At 37.4% G+C, this 21,734-nt stretch overlaps 1 protein-coding gene across 4 annotated transcripts in view; it reads right to left on the reverse strand.

The window, feature by feature from the left end:
* Positions 1 to 682: 682 nt before the first annotated feature.
* RARS2 (arginyl-tRNA synthetase 2, mitochondrial) overlaps positions 683 to 21,734 on the reverse strand; it is a 78,311-nt gene continuing 57,259 nt past the window's right edge. For 2 of the 4 annotated variants that reach the window (XM_032154964.2, XM_058435388.1), the window contains exons 5-17: positions 18,159 to 18,317; positions 16,611 to 16,717; positions 11,635 to 11,730; positions 8,568 to 8,628; positions 7,273 to 7,349; positions 6,676 to 6,800; positions 5,945 to 6,012; positions 5,751 to 5,860; positions 5,231 to 5,326; positions 3,878 to 3,952; positions 2,014 to 2,077; positions 1,490 to 1,561; positions 685 to 1,372 (exon numbers count right to left, since the gene is read on the reverse strand). In XM_032154964.2, the coding sequence (XP_032010855.2) occupies positions 1,334 to 1,372; positions 1,490 to 1,561; positions 2,014 to 2,077; positions 3,878 to 3,952; positions 5,231 to 5,326; positions 5,751 to 5,860; positions 5,945 to 6,012; positions 6,676 to 6,800; positions 7,273 to 7,349; positions 8,568 to 8,628; positions 11,635 to 11,730; positions 16,611 to 16,717; positions 18,159 to 18,317 (1,149 nt within the window). In that variant the 3' untranslated portion in view covers positions 685 to 1,333. Of the gene's footprint in view, positions 1,373 to 1,443; positions 1,562 to 2,013; positions 2,078 to 3,877; positions 3,953 to 5,230; positions 5,327 to 5,750; positions 5,861 to 5,944; positions 6,013 to 6,675; positions 6,801 to 7,272; positions 7,350 to 8,567; positions 8,629 to 11,634; positions 11,731 to 16,610; positions 16,718 to 18,158; positions 18,318 to 21,734 lie in introns of those variants that run through there. The other 2 variants (XM_058435387.1, XM_032154926.2) reach the window with 2 other exon arrangements.

The raw sequence follows: 21,734 nt of genomic DNA on the forward strand, positions 1-21,734 counted from the left end.
AGACCGTCACTGGTATTCAAAAGACTACTATTAGCAACGTTTAGAATAAATTATAGCAGACCTGAATGGAAATGCTGGCTGATGAGAATGGCCGTACTGATCAAACACATCACATCCTACTCTTGTTTCCTAAGCCATGCTCATGTTATCATCTAATGAAGCCACACAAAAATATGAAGATACATGAAGGAAACTATAAGAAACTCCATTTCAAATTATGGTTGAATTAATGGACATTTTACAAAAAGATCCTAATTTAATGTCTTTACAAGTAATTCCTTCCTATTAAAATGTATTTAGTTCCTAAATTTACACACAAAGAGTTACCTGTGTGTGTCTGTGTGTGTATATATATATATATATATTTATTTTTTACTTACTTATTTTTCTGAGACGGAGTCTCACCCTGTCGCTCAGGCTGGAGTGCAGTGGCGCAATCTCGACTCACTGCAAGCTCCACCTCCCGGGTTCATGCCATTCTCCTGCCTTAGCCTCCCAAGTACCTGGGACTACAGGTGCCCGCCACCACGCCCGGCTACTTTTTTTGTATTTTTAATAGAGACGGGGGTTTCACCGTGTTAGCCAGGATGGTCTCGATCTCCTGCCCTCGTGATCTGCCCGCCGCGGCCTCCCAGAGTGCTGGGATTATAGGCGTGAGCCACCACGCCCTGCCCTGTATATATTAACTCAAAGGGAAGCACAAGGTCTATTGTCTCTAGGAGTAGCTGTCAGCTATATTGACAGAATGATGCTTATTTTTGATCTCCCTATGTTTATTCCAAACTAGCCACAATTAACAAGAAAATTGATAACGTTTTCCCCCCACCAATTCTTTTATTTCATGAAAACATTAAATCATTTCAGTTATAAGAATAGTTTCTGGAAGAATAACATGGTAAGAAACTTCAAGCCAAAGATTAAACTCAAATCCTTTAGCCCCATTAGACCACAATGCTTTGGGTTTAAAAAAACTCAATGTCTATTTAAATACCTACTGACCATGAGAGAATTCAGATAACTTATTTATTCAAGGATAAAGACTGAATAACTTGACAAGTCGCATTTAATATAGATTCTGACACAGTAATAGTTTAACTTTGGTTGGGTGTGGTGGTTCATGCCTGTAATCCCAACACTTAGGGAGGCCAAGGCGGGCAGATAACCTGAGGTCGGGAGTTCGAGACCAGCCTGACCAACATAGAGAAACCCTGTCGCTACTAAAAATACAAAATTAGCTAGGCGTGATGGCACGTTCCTGTAATCCCAGCTACTCAGGAGGCTGAGGCAGGAGAATTGCTTGAACCCGGGAGGCGGAGGCTGCACTGAGCCAACATCACACCATTGCACTCCAGCCTGGGCAACGAGCGAAACTCTATCTCAAAAAAAAAAAAAATAAATTTATTCTGAACAGCAAGTCATCCCAGAATAGATAACTAGAATTCATTTGACATTTTAAAAGCCATTTTAATGGAAATTACATCCTACATACAGGTGTTATTCCAAGAAGTCTCATTCCATTGGCTAGGACAGAACGGACAGCTTTGAAAAGATGAAGTCTGGCCTACAAAATAAATCAAAGAATGATTTAAAATATTCAGTAACAGGAATGTATTCAATACATGAGAATGGTTTTAAAGGTTATTCTTTCTAGTTTAAAGCAGGAATAATATGTCCAAGTGCCCTAGAGTTACTATAGGCAAGAGAAGATAAATTCCTAGCACCCCTTACAATAAGACGTGTACATAAAGTGTCATGGAGTGGGAGTGATAGTATTATACAGTATGGCTTCGGATAAGGGGAACTTATCACTATAATATTTCATGTAGGAAAATGTGCTTCATAGTCAAGTATGTTGGGAAGTATATAAACATTGATTGTTACAGCCTAATGAGCTAAGGAAGTACACTACTACAGTTGAACAACAATGCTATTTTAGAAAAATTTACAAGACTCACTTAGTAATATTAGTCTCAGGAGCTAGGGATTATACAGAAAACATTCAACATAACGTACCCCAGCCACTTCAGGAGGACTATCTTTTATTTGTAGTGTTTTGTGTGCCACAGCTGCAAGATGACTGAAACAGGAAGAGAGAAATCACGATAGTACCAGCAGTAATTTTGTGTTGTAAGATATGAGCTTGATAACTAATCTTACTCCTTCAACTTAATAAAGCCCAGAACCATTAAAGGATGTATTCAAAATTGTAAAGTTGAAACTGGACTTCAAAACTCAAGCTTTAGATCTTGGCCCTATTCTACTACTAAGAGGTGGGCAATTCTTAAGATTATGATTTCGCAGGGCACAGTGGCTCACGCCTGTAATCCCAGCACTTTGGGAGGCCGAGGCGGATGGATCACAAGGTCAGGAGATCAAGACCGTCCTGGCTAACACGGTGAAACCCCGTCTCTATTAAAAATACAAAAATTAGCTGGGCGTGGTGGCGGGCGCCTGTAGTCCCAGCTACTTGGGAGGCTGAGGCAGGAGAATGGCGTAAACCCAGGAGGCGGAGCTTGCAGTGAGCTGAGATCACGCCACTGCACTCCAGCCTGGGCAAGAGTGCGAGACTCTGTCTCAAAAAAAAAAAAAAAAAATTATGATTTCATTGTTAATTTTACAAATATAAAGAATCCTTTTCTAATCATTTTTCCTCATTTAGGCAGCCTACAATCCAATGTATAACACAGCATGGCCTTTCCCTCTGTACAGTGAGGTGGGTAGACACTAGTTATCTATCCACTCTCCCCCCACACTGGCCACTCTTCTTTAAAGCATCTTTTTAAATTTAGATATGGCAGCAAGTATTACAATGTGCCGGAGAAATGATACTTAAGACATCAGTTTTAATGATAAAATGACATAAGACTTTGTATATTAGCTGGGCATGATGGTGCGTGCCTGTAATCCCAGCTACTAGGGAGGCTGAGGCAGGAGAATCGCTTGAATCCAGCAGGTGGAGGTTGCAGTGAGCCGAGATCACACTCCAGCCTGGACAACAGAGCGAGATGCCATCTCAAAAAAAAAAAAAAAAAAAAAAAAAAAAAAAAGACTTTGTAGCTTCTTCACCTCTATATGTCTTAAGTGTCATTTAAAGGAAGAAAAAAATCCTTACATAAATCTAGAGAAGACAAGCTAAAAAGTATAATCAAGAAAACAGTCCTGATAAGTGTCTGATTTCAATAAATGTTGAGTAAAAGCAACATTTCCTTTATTAAATAGCTTTACAGAAGATACAGCTGCTGCTATACAAGGGTGGACTCAATTTTGATTTCAAGCTGCTAAAATAGACACCATGAAATTGTCATTAAAGATTAGAAAAATTAAGTTTTCTAGCTTATTTTTCTGTGCCTCTGCTTAAAATCCCTGTATGGACCCCACCACCCCAAAAATAAGTTTAAATGCCTCAGTACATGGCAAACAGGTTTATACATGCTTCATTCACCAGCCCTCCCAGTACAATGCTTATGGATCCTTTAAAATGTATGATTACGTTCTTGCTCAACTCTGGGCTTTTTTTTTCTTCCCAGCCACATTCCTTCTGATTAATATCTCCTTTCCTCTGAGAAGCCCTCTCTGATCGCTCAAGGCTGGGCTGGTTGCCCTAACACCATCTCTTATGTTCACTCTGACGTAACACATGCACTGTGCTGTAACTGTGTAGTTGTCAGTTCCCATTCTCCAGTCTATAGTGACAGTACCTTGTATCACCGAATGAATGAAGGAACATTAACTGCTAATTTATATAGATGAAGCAATAATTCCTGTAACTAAAAGCACATCAAATTTTAGGCCAAGGAATTTGTTTATAGGAAACCTTTAGATGAAAGAAAGGTCTCAAATGCCATTAACACCTGAAAACAGGAAGATTATAAAGTACCTTAAAGTTAGAAGGTAACTGACGATATGCCTGGGTTGAAGGTCCTGAGATGATTTATAAAGCACCTCATCGAACCTAAAAGATGACAGGAACAGTGAACAGGAAAAGACTGTACACGTTACACTAAGACATTAGACATTAAAAGATTGTGAATATAAGGTTGACTCGACACGATTAAGAGTAGAAGGTATGGCCAGGCGCAGTGTCTCACATCTGTAATCCCAGCACTTTGGGAGACTGAGGTGGGTGGATCATGAGGTCAGGAGTTTGAGACCAGCCTGGCTAATATGATGAAACCCCATTCTCTACTAAAAATACAAAAATTAGCCAGGTGTGGTGGCACGTGCCTGTAGTCCCAGCTACCTGAGAGGCTGAGGCAGAAGAATCACTTGAACCCGGGAGGCGAAGGTTTCAGTGAGCCAGGATCCAGCCACTGTACTCTAGCCTGGGCAACAGAGCGAGACTCTGTCTCAAAAAAAAAAAAAAAAAAGAGTAGAAGGATATGAAAAAAGCATGTGTACATTTGAAGGCAAAGGAACATTTTTCTTCCAAATTCTTTGATGGCAGGGACTTTCTAAATCATCTTGCTATTTCCTAGACCTAGTCCACAGCAAAAACTTAAATCATGGCTGGTGAATGTAAAAAGCCTCCAGCCATGTTTAAGAATATAAAATATAAATTAGCAAAGTCTACCCTCAATGCTAAGAAAACCTAGTTGGCTTATTTTTCCTTACATTCCCTATTGTACATGTGAGTAAATTTTTCTGATCCCAGGAAAGAACCACTGACTACTATATGGGAAAGAAAACCGCCTTGTTCATAACCATCCACATCCCTTCTAGAGACTAATCTCTGGCATGTTTGGCTTCACCAACAATGCCCGTCAGAGCTAAAATGTGTGGGTGTCTTGCCTAGCATGGGAGCACCAGATACATATATGTATTTGAGATTGTGAATCGAAACCAAGAGGCAAATGAATGACTTACGGTCTCTGGGAAGCTGCACAAAGGCAGGTATTTTCCTTCACTTGTCACAGAGGGCAAGAAGATGCTCTTTCTCAAACTAAAAGGTTATGCTTTTATAAGGCTTTATGTGAGCTACAGGCAGCTAGACATGTGCGCTATTCATCAGTGATAATATTCTGAAAACCCAAAGACTGTCCTCCTTGAGCACTGGCTTAATCTATGCCCTCTGTCCTCAAAATGCAAATAATCACTTTTTAAGGCATACCTTTGGGAAAAGTCTAGAGGCAGAAGGCAGCTAATGGACTGTTGACTCTACTGGGCAGCAAAAATGCTAATAGCCATTTTGATAAGCAGAAGCACACTTGATGATCCCTGGAAAACATCATACCTGAGAAGATGCTGAAGAATTGAAACAGACTGTGGCTCTTGTAAACAAGCAGTGTTGAAGTCATTCAGGTACCCACATCCAAAAGTCTCTTCCAAACTTATCAGCAGTTTAAAGTTAAAAACATCAAAAGATTAAAAAGTCATACAAGGGCACAGAGCTGCAAGTGATGAACATCACCTTATAATACACAATTTTGGTCTCCTTAATATAGCCCTAGATTTGATGCCAACATTGTTTAATCTGATAATTTTTCCTAAATCTATTTCTTTATCCATACACAATGGAGGTAACAGTATATTCTTTGACAGGGTTATTCTGAGGACTAAGATAATACACATAAATGTATTTCTAACATAGGTGCTCAATAAATTTTTTTTTCCTAAAAGAAGGTCTACTCTAGTCAGATCTGAATAGAAGATATTGGAAAAGCCCAGAAAACATGGCCTCTGGTCTTAGAATCACAGGACCTAGCCTAGGGAAGGACAGTGCAGCACAAGGTTTCCCTGCAGCCTCTTCTCACCTGTGGAGGCGGGCGTGTGTGTACTGTAGGAAGACTCCTGTGTCCCCACGACTCTGGAAAACACGATCCCAGCTGAACTTGTAGTCAGATAAGAGTAAACCTTTGAAGTCCTAAAACAACAGAGGAAATCTTCACTGCTGGGATTTGCTCTAGTACCAAACAAAAGGGCCTTACAGATAGGAGTCTTAACAGACCTGAATAATGAGTGCTGCGAGCCCAACCCTCTCTGCAGTCTCTTGTGGGTTCTTGAGTTCTTTAGTTGCTGAAACAGACAAAGGCAGCTATCTTTAGTCTACATGACACTGCCAATCATGGATCCAAGTGAAGGTAACATCTGCCAAAAATGTATGCTGACAATCAAGAACAGATTCAGAATGAGTAATTTACTTTCCTAATTTAGGCTATTTTACCTTTGATAATGACATTTCCCCTGCCTACATTAAAGGGAAAGAAATCCAAATTTATTTATTCAAAAGATACTTGTAGGAAAAATAAATTCGGATTTCTGATTATATATATATACATGTGTATGTGTGTATATATGTGTGTGTGTGTGTGTGTATATATATATATATCTGATACTTAGTTTTCCAAGGGTGAAGTTAGTTAAAGTCATAAGGACTTGTGACTTGTACCCAAATTGTAACATAGAAACTTCATGTAACCACCCAGACAACAGAATGACAATGCTCAAGCTGTTCATGAAAAGAGGACCAAGGTTACAGCAATTCAGATTATTGAAGAGACCAATTCCTGTGTAGCAAATATAAAAATTCTGGCACCTCTAATTAGTGAAAGGTATTTCTGACAAAGTTAGTGACACTTCAATGGAGGGACAGACATAATAAATCACACTGCCCAAAGTCCAGAATAACATAAAAGTGGCATGTAAGTTATGACTTTAATAACAAAAAACTGAATTCACTCTTAATTGAAGCCATGTTCTGTAGCATCCTTAATTGAATCTCATTTAAAACATCTTCCAGGAAAGTGACATCTCCTCTTCGAGTCTTCATTCCCTGTACTACTCCAAAGGGCACGTGCTGGCACCTACAAGAGTGAGCATCTAGTTAACTGAAAGCTAAACAAGAGCTGCTGCTGAAAGCATATAATACCTTTCAGAGAGTGGTTTGAACTTTAACCATCAGAGCAGAGTTTTTAAAAATTAATAAAATGAAATTGATGTGATTTGTATGCTACAAAGGACGTTAAGCACAGCTTCACTTTATAATTACCAGCATGTGATTAAACTACTAGTTGTCTTTAGGAGAAAAAGGAGATGTGGATTAAGAATTTTGAAAACTAAGCCACTGAGAGCAGATAACTAATAAAAATACAGTTATTTAATGTTTATAAGGTGGAAATTATTATAACCAAGACGTAATACAAAAATCAAATCTACTTTTCCAAACCAGTATCTTGAAACAAAGAATTGACATTTGAATGAAAAACTTTAACCACTAGGTACATTTTCAGGCTTAGCCGACAGTGCACAGACAATTAAGAACCATGCAGACATTACCTTTCCGCCCAGTCATATCCCATGATCTTCAGCATTTGGAATACTTGCTGAAAATGCTTTTTTTGTCCTTTATCTGTCTTGGGAAGAACATATATATAAAATAAAAGATTTCTGACAAATTAATGTATAAAAATAGGTTGGACTTGAATCAAATTGAGATATTTGAGGTTTGACAGACTAAAGTCATTGTCAATTGATATGTTTTAACTAAACACAAAGAGGATGCCACAGGAAGAGTGTCTAAGTGGAGTGCTCTACAAGGGAGGGAAATAAGAGCCATAGCACTCCACCGAGTCAGTAGGAAATGTGAGCTTCAATCTTCTGAGTATTCTATTTAAATTTCTGCCCTCCCAGCTATTATGACCCTGGTCTCTGAGACCAAAGCTAAACTCTAAATAAATATTTGATGGTAACTTTCTTCTAAGTGGAAAGGAAGGTTTCACATGATAAGGAAAGGGGAAAAGATACTAGAATACCACTCAGCAATAAAAGGAACCAACTACTGACACACAGGACACCTGGATAGTTCTCCAGGGCATTCATTATACTGAGTGAAAAAAGCCAATTTCAAAGGTTACATATTGTATAATTCCATTTATACAACATTCTTAGAGTGACAAAATTGGCTGAAGAACAGAGCACTGGCTGCCAGGGGTTAGGATTGGGTGAAGGTGTGATTATTAAGTGGCTGACCACGAGGGAGTCTGTTTTGTGATGGAACACTTCTATATTCTGAATGTGGTGATGGTTACATGAATCTATACATGTGATAAAGTCTCATAAAACCATACCCACACAAACATCTACAGGAGAGTACATGTAAAAGCTGGCGAAATTTCAGTAAGGTCTCTATCAATGTTAATTTCCTGATATTGATTAAAGTACTATCAATCTATGGTTATGTACTATCTTTGGGGGGAAACACTGTACTATTTTAAAACTTCTTAAATTACTTCAAATAAAAGTTATTACTTTCAAATAAAAGTTATTTAAAACAACTGTTGAGCCCAAATCAGAATTGAAAAATAAAAAACAAAAAAACTTGGCATTATAGTGACCTGGATATATTAATTTCACATAACCATTTTACTGGATTCAGGTAATTTTTTCTTGCTATGAAGCAATGTAAACTTTTTCATTTGTAAGTGTTTAAACTTTTAGAAGTTGCCCACTTTAAACATACTTAATGTTGACTTCTCTCTGTAGTTTTCCATAGTTTTTCAACATGGCATCTAATTTCTAACTCTGTAGTATTCATGAGTTAGAGATCATAACTTTTTGTGCTGATTACTTACCACATATATCATTGTATCAAAATTATACTTGTCCATTCGATCTATAGCAGCTGCAAGATCTCTGAAACAAAGTGGCCAAAAACCAAGAGTTACTAAGCAGATCTGGGTAATAATTGGTCTTACCTATTTAATAGCAATGAGCATTTTCTAATTAAGAACTTAAATTATCCCACAGCCTGAGGAATTCCATCTACACTTAGATAATCCAAATATCATGTTTTGATATAAAATGATAAAAATAGGTTTGGGAAAAACAACAATAAAAACACTGGGAAAAGCAAAACCTAAAATAAATATAAATAAATAAAATTAATATATAAAAGTTCTACAACAAGTAGTAATAACAACTAAAACAGCTCTGGGTGAAGTGTCTTGTAGATAAATGTTTTATGATTAAGTCTCTACTAAAAAGAATCACCTGCTACTTCTCTGCAATATATTCTCTTAATGAACATATTTAAGATATAGATGATGTAGTAAACAGGTATTGTCTAGATACTCTATTAGTATTACTAAGGACTTTCAAAGTCTTGGGTCAGTCAGGGGGAATACCTTCTAATGCATTTAAAAGACCATAAAGTTGGCCAGGTGCAGCGGCTCACGCCTGTAATCCTGGCACTTTGGGAGGCTGAGGCGGGCGGTTCACGAGGTCAGGAGTTTGAGACCAGCCTGACAAACATGGTGAAACCCCGTCTCTACTAAAAATACAAAAATTAGCTGGGAGTGGTGGCGCACGCCTGTAATCCCAGCTATTCAGGAGGCTGAGGCAGGAGAATTGCTTGAACCTAGGAGGCAGAGTTTACAGTGAGCCGAGATCGTACCACTGCACTCCAGACTGAGCGACAGAGCAAGACTCCGTCTCAAAAAAAAAAGGCCATAAAGTCTTTTGACAGAATTTCTATCTCTTTTATCTCTGATTAGATACAAATATCTAGAGTTTGCATATGAAATAATGAAAAACCATAAAATTTCATAAACCGAAATTTCAAGTCAAGGATTATGAAATATTAAAGTTTAAAATTAGAGCTATTTTTGATTATATATGATACTAAAAAGATTGAAAAAATTCCTCCATCTTTTGAAATGTTAGGGATCATCAAAATGTCATTAGTACCTATCTCATGATCCTGACATTACACAGAGCATGCATTCTCAATGGAGGCAAAAACTGGCTAATTTTTGTGTTTTTAGTAGAAATGGGGTATCATCATGTTGGCCAGGCTGGTTTCGAAATCCTGGCCTCAGGTGATCTACCCTCCTCGTCCTCCCAAAGTGCTGAGAATACAGGCAAGAGCCATTGCATATTTTTTGTTGAGATGGGTCTCATTATATTGCCCAGGCTGGTTTCACACTTCTGGCCTCAAGTGATCCTCTTGCTTTGGCTTCCCAAAGTTCTAAGATTACAGGAGTGAGCCACTACAGCTGGCCAACAAAAAATCTTATTCTTCATGCATAAACCACAGATATGCATACAATATATACAGAGATACAGAATATCTGTGGGATAAAATTTCATGAGGATTGGCAATTAGGAAAAATATGGCTGAAAAGCTTGCTTGGAGGGATTATAATTTTAAAAATGTTGAGAAACACTTGTATAGCAGATTATCACAAAAATGATGTCACAAATAGACACTTGTTATTTTTTTTTGGTTTGAGACAAGGACAAAACAAACGCAAACTTTTTGATTCAATGAAAAAACAAAAAAGAATAAGAAAAATTTCTAGGTTGAGTTTGTAGAAACTGAATTTCAAAGCCAGAAGAAGTGCCAGGTCATTTAGTCCAGATCTCTCATTTACAAAGTAGAGAATCATGGCCCAGAGAGTTAAATGACAGTCCCAGGTCTCAAGCCTCACACTCTGCTCTTTTCAGTATTCTCCTGCACTTTTGCCTGCTATAACAACTTTCATTTACATCCCCCACATAAAGGTATTCTATAAGAAACCCACTAGAAGGCAGAAGCAACTGACATTAAAGCAAAGTGAAAAATCAAACATTTCAATAAGTGGCAAAAAGACAATTATTTTCAAAGAAAAAGAGAAAGTACAGGTGGTAAGGTAAATACACAGAAAAGTCTACATCTAATGACAGCCTGAAAAAAACACCAAATCAGGATAGTTGTAGAGACTTCATGTCATAGGGCCCCTTTTCTGACAGGATGTTTCTTTTTCCAAAGAAAAATACAGGCATTGAAAAACTGACACCTAATGATAACCCAAAAAAGACACCAGACCAGGATAGTTACAGAGCCTCTGTTCTCAATGGATACTTCTTATAACCACTGTGCAATGGTTTATTTATTTAATCTATCTAGCAATAATTAGTTGATACAAAAAACTTTTCTAATATATATATTTGCTTATCTAGAAAAATAATGTACCTCTTAGATATATAAGCTCTTCTCACTTCCTAATCCCAATTGCATAGAATTGGTAAAGAGAAATGTCGAAAAGTAATAGAAGGTAAGAGATGAATTTCCTAAGGGGAACTTAAAAGACTTCATTGGTTGCTTAAAGTTGTTTGGAACAAATTATGGTAGTTAATATAAAACAACAAAGTATCATGACTTTATGTTACAAAAGTGATTTGTGACCTAATAGAAAATTCTGGCCTGGGAGACACTTTCGCCAGCAGTGCTTCTCTTTCCTATTAGCTTTGTCCCAGAAATAAGGGTGCTTGATAAACCCACCTCTTACTGATGAACACAGATTGGCCCTTCCACAAAGGTCAGTCACAGAGATGGATGGAAATAAAAATGTGACACGGCTGCTTTCTCCCTCAGCCTGCTTTACCAAATCCCAATGAGGTCTGGTATTTATGTGCATGTAAGATGTTCTTCACAGCATAAGGAAACCCGAGCTAATATGGTCATCTTTTAGTATACATTTCCTGCCAACGTGCCATTGTAAAATACTTTTAGTTGATTATGAAGCACTTTAGTTTTACAGTTTACAGAATAATGTCATTAGCTGTGGAGTCCGATAATGCATAATTAATTGTAAATAGTGTTTCATCTGAAAGCAACAGATTTAGAACAAAATGTTGACCCTCACAGAGGCTACAAACCTGGTTGCATAGAGAGAAGTCCCATCACTTCGCATTACAGTACAAATTGAGGAGGGGTCGCCATTCCCAGAGAGATCTACTACAGCCGTTCCTTTTCTAGAAATGCAAAAAGGTAACTGAAGCAACATAATAAATTCAGACCGTTAAAATTTTAATATCTAAAACATTAGCAAACCAGAAGCTATTTTTATTACCCACGTTGCAATGAGCAGTGCCAATTCAAGCTTTAATCAACAATGGAAAAAAACAAGAATATGACCAAGAATCTCTTATGAATGGGTATGATGTAATTAATATTTGGTTATCTTAGCTTTTAAATCTGTAGCTCCAGATAAGGTACTCAGAGATAAAATCTTTAATATACCCAGTTGAAAAATGAGATGCAGCTGCATCGTAACTATGAAATGTCACACATTCTCCTTCTAATTCACAGTATTATAACATTCAATATCGGGATAATTTTTAACATGCCACAAAGTACCCAAGTATTAAAACTACAGATTTTTGTCTTTCCTGTATGACCAAAATTTGGAATCTGTATATGACAATCTAAAAATTTTCCTTAAGGACATTACTGAGGATGCTATTAACTATGTTTCACATCTTCCTTATGACAGGAGAAAGTTTGCTTTGGTACTATGAAAAGTGACATGTCTCTTAAGCAATTGGTTTGCCTCTACATTATAGAGGTCTGGGCTTCTTTCACTGCTATTTCTCTGTTTAGCTGACAGGAAGCTAAAAGCTAAATTAGAAAACAATTAGGCAAGAAACAAAAATAAAAGGCATCCAAATTGGAAAAGAAGTTACATTGTCTCTGCAGGCAACATAATCTTTTTTTCTCAATATGATCTTATAAATAGAAAACTCTGAATATGATCTTATAAATAGAAAACCCTGAAGATTCCGCCAAAAAACTGTTAGAACTAATAAATGAATTTCGTAAAGTTGCAGTATAGAAAATCAACATATGAAAATCAGTAGCCTTTTTTCTTTTTTGAGACAGAGTCTCACTTTGTTGCCCAGGCTGGAGTGGTGCAGTGGCACAATCTCAGGTCATTGCAACCTCCGCCTCCTGGGTTCAAGCAATTCTCCTGCTTCAGCCTCTCAAGTAGCTGGAATTAGGCGTGCGCCACCACGTCCAGCTAATTTTAGTGTTTTTAGTAGAGACGGGTTTTCACTATGTTGGCCGGGCTGGTCTCGAACTCCTGACCTCATGTGATCTGCCCCCCTTGGCCTCCCAAAGTGCTGGGATTACAGGCGTGAGCCACCGCGCCCAGCCAAATATCAGTAGCATTTCTATATACAACAACAAACTATCTGAAAAAGAAATAAAAAAAAAATCCCATTTATAATAACATCAACAAAATTAAAATAGGAATAAATTTAACCAAGGAGGTAAAATATCTGTACACTGAAAACTATATAACACTGATGAAAGAAATCAAAACACAGATAAATGGAAAGATATCCTGTATTAATGGATTGGAAAATCAATATTTTAAAAATGTCCACACTACCAAAAGCAATCTACAGATTCAATGCAATCCCTATCAAAATTCCAATGACATTTTTCAGAGAAATAGAAAAAATCATAAAATGCATATGGAACCACAAAAAAACCCCAAATACCCAAAGCAATATTGAGCAAAAAGAATAAAGCTGGGCTAGCTGTGGTGGCTCACGTCTATAATCCCAGCACTTTGGGGGGCCAAGGCAGGTGGATCACTTGAAGCCAAGAGTTCAAGACCAGCCTGGGCAACATGGTGAAACTCCATCTCTACTAAGAAATACAAAAATTAGCTGGGTGTGGTGGCACATGCCTGTAATCCCAGCTACTTGGGAGGCTAAGGCAGGAGAATAGCTTGAACCTGGAGGTGGAGGTTGTAGTGAGCCAAGAAAGCACCAATGCACTACGGCCTGGATGACAAAGCCAGACCCTGTCTTAAAAAAAAAAAAAAAAACAAAGCTAGAGGCATCGCACTACCTAATCCCAACATCTACTACAAACTATAGTAATCAAAACAGCATCATACTAGACAAAAACATAGAGACCAATGGAATAGAATAGAGAGCCTAGATACAAATTCACACATTTATGGTCAACTGATTTTTTTTTGTTGTTTTTGAGATGAAATTTTGCTCTTATTGCCCAGGCTGGAGTGCAATGGCTCAATCTTGGCTCACCACGACCTCTGCCTCCCGGGTTCAAGTGATTCTCCTGTCTGAGCCTCCCAAGTAGCTGGGATTACAGGCATGCCCCACCATACCCAGCTAATTTTTGTATTTTTAGTAGAGATGGGGTTTCTCCATGTTGGTCAGGCTGGTCTCGAACTCCCAACCTTAGGTGATCCGCCCGCCTCAGCATCCCAAAGTGCTGGGATTACAGGTGTGAGCCACCGTGCCCAGCCAGGTCAACTAATTTTTGACAAAGGTGCCAAAATAACACAATAAGAAAGGGACAGTCTCGGCCAGGCGCGGTGGCTCACGCCTGTAATCCTAGCACTTTGGGAGGCCAAGGTGGGTAGATCAGGAGGTCAGGAGATTGAGACCATCCTGGCCAACATGGTGAAACCCCGTCTCTACTGAAAATACAAAAATTAGCTGGGTATGGTGGTGTGCACTTGTAATCCCAGCTACTTGGGAGGCTGAGGCAGGAGAATCGCTTGAACCTGAGAGGCAGAGGTTGCACTGAGCCAACATCACAACACAGCACTCCAGCCTGGTGATAGGGTGAGACCCCGTCTCAAAAAAATAAAAAGAAAAGGACAGTCTCTTCACTAAATGACACTGAGAAAACTGCATATCCATATGCAGAAGAATAAAACTAGATCCCTATCTCTCACCATGTACAAAAGTCAACTCAAAGTGGATTAAAGACAAATCTAAGACCTGAGCTGTAAAACTATTAGAGGAAAACACTGAAGTCTTAGCAAAGATTTCTTGGAGCTAGTCCTCAAAGCATAGGCAACAAAAGCAAAAATACACCGATGGGATTGCATAAAACTAAAAAAACTTCTGCACAGCAAAGAAAACAATCAACAGAGTGAAGAGACAACCTAGAAGATGAAAGAAAATATGTGGAAAACATGTATCTGGTAAGAGGTTAATGTGAAAATATATAAGGAACTCAACTCAATGGAAAAATAACAACAAAAAAACTAAACCAAACCACCACCACCACCACCAAAAAAACCCAGCTAAAAAGTGGGCCAAAGAAGCCATTATCCTCAGTAAACTAATGCAGGAACAGAAAACTAAATACCACGTGTTCTCACTTATAAGTGGGAGCTGAACAATGTGAACACAGAGACACAAGGAAGCAAAGAACACAGACTGGGGCCTGTTGGGGGGTGAGGAGGCGGGAGAGCATCAGGAAAAATAGGTAATGGACGCTGGGCTTAATACTTAGGTGATGGGTTGATAGGTGCAGCAAATAACCATGGCACACATTTACCTATGTAACAAATCTGCACATCCTGTACATTTGCCCAGTAACATAAAAAAAAAAAAAAAAAGTGGGCCAAAGACCCGTATAGACATTTCTCAAAAGAAGGCCTACAAAAGGCTAACAAGTATATGAAAAGGTGCTGAACATCACTAATCATCAGGGAAATGCAAAATTAAAACCACAATCCACAATAAGATATTTCTTCACACTTGTTAAGATGGCTTTTATCAAAAAAAAAAAAAAAAAGATAAATGTTGGCAATGATGTGGATAAAAGGGAACCCTTGTATACTGTTGGTGGGAATGTTAGTATAGCCATTATGGAAAACAATGTGGAGGTTCCTCAAAAAACTGACAACAGAACCTCCATATATATGATCCAGCAAACTCACATCTGCGTATACATCCAAAGAAAATGAAATCAGTATGTCCAAGTGAAATCTGCCCTACCATGGTTATTGTGACATTATTCACAATAGCCAAGATGTGAATCAACCTTAACAGATGAGTGGACTTTAAAATATACAACAGGTAATATTCAGCCTTAAAAAAAAAAGGAAATCCTGTCATTTGTGACAACATGGATAAACTGAAAGGACATTATGTTCAGTGAAATAAACAATGCACAGAAAACAAATAATGTATAGTCTCACATGTGGAATCTAAAAAATTATAATCATAGAAGCAGAGAAGTAGAATGGAGGTTACCAAGTGCAGGGAATGGGGAGATGTTGGTTAAAGGCTACAAAGTTTTAGGTAAACAGGAGGAGTAAGTTCTGGAGATCTATTGTACAGCATTGTGAGTATAATTAACAATAATGCATAGTACACTTGAAAACTGCTAACAGGGTAGATTTTAAATGTTCTCATCATAGGTAAGTATGTAAGGTGATGGATATGTTAATTAACTTGATTTAAACACTTCACAGTGTGCATATATCAAATCATGTTGTGCACCATAAATATATGCAATATGTCATTCATCAATTACAACTTTTTTTTAAAGAAAAAACTCTGATATAAGCAAGGAAACAGAATTCCAGGAGGGATATGCTAACATCATCTCGATTTCATATGACTTTTCCTGCCCCTACTTCCTGTTTTCACCATTTTCCTCATTTATAAGCCTGTTATAGAATACTTATTTTCACACACTGCCTTAAATATTTTTTGAAAAGGCAGGGATTTCTTTTAGAAGGTAAAACTGAATCAGAAGACAATAAGATTATACTCCCTTTTTTTCAGTTATACCATTATCAGGTTATATGACCTTAGGTAGGTCACTTGTATTTTCTGTGCTTCAGTTCCCAGCCTTATAAAAAACAAGTAACATCCTTTCTCCAAACCTTAACAGCTTTTGCTATGGCAGGAAAATACAGAATGTGAGAAAGTACTCTGAACAGGAAAAAGCACTATAAAAAATCCCAAGAAAGCTGCACATTGCATTCTGTTGTCCTTACTCAAAGGATACATCAATAACAATTTCAAAGAACAAATAATTTTACCAAAGAATAGTAACCTGATCATACATTGTTTTCAGTAGGAGTCCTTTACTCTCCAGCAACTTTAAGACCTCTTCAGATTTTTCACGATAAAATGATTCTCCTGAATATTCATCAAAATATACTCCCAGACGCTAAAAGAGTTCAGAAACAAAAAGACAAAGAAATGTTAATTAAATCTCCTATTCTTACCCTAAGGCAAAATTAAGGATGCTCTACCACCTGTCACACACATGAACACAATAAAAATTAAATCAAGGGCTGAGTGTGGTGGCTCATGCCCATAATCCCTGCACTTTGGGAGGCTGAGGCAGGAGGATCACTTGTGCCCAGGAGTTCAAGCCCAGCCTGGGCAAGATGGCGAGGACCTCTTTATTTTTGTTTAAAAAAAAAAAAAAAATCACTCCTCTCCTCAAACCTCCTAATAGTTTCCACTATACCGGTCAAGTCTTCACAATGGTACTGTGCTGTGCAATACAGTAATCACTAGGCCCAAGTGACAATCTAAACTGTTAAACTGGAATTAAGCAAAATTGAGAATTTAGCTCTTCTGTCACACTATTCACCCTTCAAGCCACATGTGGTTGGTGGCTACTGAAGGAGACGGCCACAGATACAGAAGATTCCCATCACCACAAAAAGCACTGGACAGCCCTAGAGAAATCCTAGAATTATGCCCCATATGCTACTAGCTCTTCAACCTTCTCCTGTCGTTCATCTTGCTTACTTACTTCAGTCACATGGGCTTCTTTACAAAACTGTCATTCCACCTAAACACTCCATACCTGATCTCCCCAGCTAGCATCTAGCACCATCTAATAAAAACATAGTTGTTTCTTGCTTTGTTTAGTTTGTGCTCTGTCTCTAGGCTAGAATGTAAGGTCTGCGAGAGCAAGGGTATTCCTCTTCTATTCGCTGTTGTATATTATCCCCTACCCACCAAATGTTTATTAAACGAATCGGTTTGTTTATTTATTTATTTATTTATTTATTTATTTAAAGATGGAGTCTCGCTCTGTCGCCCAGGCTGGAGTGCAGTGGCGCGATCTTGGCTCACTGCAAGCTCCGCCTCCCGGGTTCACGCCATTCTCCTGTCTCAGCCTCCCGAGTAGCTGGGACTACAGGTGCCCGCCACCACGCCCGGCTAATTTTTTGTATTTTTAGTAGAGACGGGGTTTCACCGTGGTCTCGATCTCCTGACCTCGTGATCCACTCGCCTCGCCCTCCCAAAGTGCTAGGAGTACAGGCGTGAGCCACAGAGCCCGGCCTGAATCAGTTTATTAACCATTACATACCGGCCTAAGGAAGTGAAAGAACAAAAAATAAATACGAAAAAGTGAAGGAATGCTAGAACAGAAAAGCCAGATAAAAATAAAGTATGAGAATATCACCTGACACTGCTTCAGGATTATTTTGCAGTTCTTTCAGCCCAAAAAACAAAATTTGAGTCTTAATTTTAAATTCACCTACAAATCTATTTTTAAAACACAAGCTTAACATGCAACTTTACTATGCAGGTAACAGCCGAGAGCCGCACCGCATCATGGGAAAGCAGAAGGGAGGGTCAACCAATACCTTGTAAACCCGAATGTACTCTTCAATGCTCAAGTCCCGAAATTTTTGCCACAGTGAAAGTGCTTGCACATCACCCAGTTCCAATCGTTGGAAGAACTCCTGTGCTGCTTTTGCTACACTTTTATCATCTGCTGCTTCTTTATTAACTTGTACATAAACCTAAAAGTACAATAGTACATTAAATGAAGTATATAACAGGTCACTGTTATCTCTAATACGGAAAGAAAGCAAAAAAAAGCACATTCTGAGAATTCTCATTTAAAATTTTCCAAGTTGGGTACATTACAGAGTGTAACTTTTCTTTTTTGCCATAGGCCCTTGGTGAAGCATATAGATCCCTTCTCAAAATGTTTCTAAATTCATAAAATAAAATACACAGGGTTACGAAAAAAGAATTACTCTGAAATAACCAAATAGCCAAAAATTAATTTGTGATATAGTAATGGAGGAAAATACTCAATTTCTGAGAGAGGTTAGGGAAAATAAAGTATAATTTTTTCTTTCCATCTAAATCCACAGATCCCCAGGGTAAGAATACCTCTTTGGCAAGACTAAACTGGCATTTCTTCTGTTTTTTTTTTTTTTTTTTCCAAAATGCCATATTATTATCCTGTAACTTCGCTGAAAAAGGTTGAATAAAGTAGGATGGCTCGATCTGGCAAAGAAACAGCTAAAGGATGATTTAGCATTTATTTTAATCAAAGATTTTTAAACGGTTCTCTAAACAGCTTACTGTGTAAAGACCAATAAAATAGATGATCTTGGTAAAAAAGACAGCTTTTGGATAGTTAGTATAATTATACTCTAAACTTAAGATCCTAAAAACTGTTGAGCACCTCTTCTGGAGTTTTATTTTGCATCACCTGTCTTAGCTGGTTTAGTTCCATACTCAGCCAAGGACTAGGGTGGAGCTGATAGTTTATTAAGGGCTCAGGCTTACTCTTCCAGCTCTAGGAATCTGTGTTCCCAATGTAGTTTCAATCATTTTCCAGCCTCCAAAATATAATGTTAATAAATGACATTAAAATATTAACATTATAGTTCAAGTAGTACTGAAGTTATACATATGGACTACAAATATTTACAAATTGTAACTCACTTGCAGGCTGAAACATCAATGATAACTTTACTATCATATTATTTCCAGAAAGCTATTAAAGTCTCATGAAAGCAATAAAAATTGGTGAATAAACTATGAAAAAATAAGGCTTCTAAGCTCTTACAATGTTATTATCAAAACATCCGGACAGCAGTATTTGGATAGGAAAAAATGATTTTATTGCTGGAGGACACATTGGCTTATACCCACTAGATACTACCAACAAATGGGACAGGGCATTAAACATCTCTCAAGGTAAAAATGTTTCACCTTTCATAGATGATTTATATCACTGGAATGACAGACTTAAATAAATAAATACTGCTAAATAAAGTTAAAATTACCTTTTTCTTTCCCCTAGAAAAGAGTTAACATAGCAGGTCTGATACTGTTATATTTAAAACATCCTGCTTGCAAGGTTGGCCACCGGATGGCATCTATTAACTTAGATTTTTGGGAATGTTTCCACCAACTTAACTGATAAAAGCGGTCACTGTGCCTACACTGTGGATGCAAACAGTACAGCTTAGGCTGAACTTCCGCTTTCCTTCTGGGAGTTTGGGATTTAGGACACTCTAAGCAGAGGGTACCTATATGACCAACTCTCAACAAAAACTTTGGACATAGGGTATCTAATGAACTTTTGCCAGTGGACATTTCACATGTATTCTCATAATTTGCTGCTGGAAGTATGTGCACCTTGTGTGACTCCACTGGGAAAATTTGGGAGTTTGGAAAGCCTGGTTTCCTCTGGACTTTACCCCATATGTGCCTTTTCCCTCTGCTGATTTTGCTTTGTATCCCTTCATTGTAATAAATCATAGCCACAAGTAAGACTGTGCTGAGTTCTGTGAGTCATCTGAGTGAATCACTGAATCGGGGAGAGGGGTAGTCTTAGGATACCTGACACATCATAAAAAGGTGATATTTATGTAGTCCTATTAGTAAGTCCAGAATAATACATACAATGTCAGTTAGAAAACAAAGAAGATTTTGATAAAGTATAGGAAAACAAAGAGGGTCCCCAAAAGATAGTAAACTGCAGACTTCTTGACTTTTGAATGACCCAGCCATTGACAACTGCTTAACAGTCCAGTATACAGATGTTAAAAACATAAATATATATTCACAAGTGTTTTTTTATTCTATCTCACACACATACATACATGTGCACACAAGTTATAAGCAAACATATGTAAAATGTCCTTATTTTCACAAGAGTTTAGTTTCTTTTTTTCCATAAAGCCTTTCTTCAGGGTGAAGTTTCTTTGTTTTTAAATCTAGGACTTTAAACTCAAATAATCAAACATTTAAAAATCTATCATGCATTATGATATAACTACTTTAGAAAAAACTTCACCAGAATCTTCTCTTTCTTAAAAAATAGAATTAAAACAAAAAGCCCTTAAAACGTGAATATTCTTAGTATTTCCACAATATGTAGTTATAAAACAAACATTAGTGAAAATCAACTGACACTATCAAAGAGAAAAGCTTTAATAAGCACTTCCCAATATACCTATAAATGCACAATATAAGTCTATACAGTTACCATGAACCTTTTTAACCCTTGGAAAGTATGCATTTTGAAGATATCTTCATTTTAATGCTAAATTTAGACACAGAGATAAAAAGGCAATTTTAAATTTGGGCTTGATAATAAGGCAGCATGGCTTAGTAAAGTTTTTGAGGATGGAAACACAATTTTTCTCTTAAAAGAAAACACAAAAACTAGTTGTGTTTCCATTAGGGAATAAACTAAATGTCTTAGACTTCCTTAAAAAAATTAACATTCCCTTTTCACTATTTCTAGATGTTGGGCCTGCCAAATAGCGTAACATTTTATTTTGAATTTAACCGAGATAATTACAGTAAGCTCTTGGGCTGATCTGCCCAAATATAAAGAACTAAGCACGAAAATTAAAAGTAGTAGGCTAAGCCTTTCTTATCCCTTTAAATTTGATCCTAGAATACCATTAGCTACATGGGCACACTTTAACTCCTTGACGTGGGGCTCTAACCCCACTTCTAGCCATGCTTGTCTTAGAAATACTGAGAATAACTGCTAAGGATGGTTAGCAAACCCTAGAAACCACAGACCCTTTTTTCATATATTTATGTCATCTTAAAATGCACTGAATTTTTACCTAGTTTAGAAAAGAACATGTAAAAATATTCATGATTACAATTTGAACAAACAACTTCATTGTTTAATGCTGTTTCATGCCTTGATCAGAAATTTCTTAGCTGCTAGTTGATTCCGAACATGAAATGAAAAATTAAAGACATTCAAATGAGTTTATGTAATTAAAATTGAAAATATCAATACTGTAAACAGTTAACAATAAAGCCAAAATGTGGTAGGTAAAAAAATAACTAACTTGAGCTAATTCATGAGTTATCAAATTTCTCCTTCTTAATACATTATTAGTAGAATATAAACTGTATTTCACCTTCCATTCATCTTTTCATATTTA

The sequence above is a fragment of the Hylobates moloch genome, unplaced genomic scaffold (genome assembly GCF_009828535.3).
Source record: "Hylobates moloch isolate HMO894 unplaced genomic scaffold, HMol_V3 SCAFFOLD_2, whole genome shotgun sequence".
Taxonomy (NCBI): Eukaryota; Metazoa; Chordata; class Mammalia; order Primates; family Hylobatidae; genus Hylobates; species Hylobates moloch.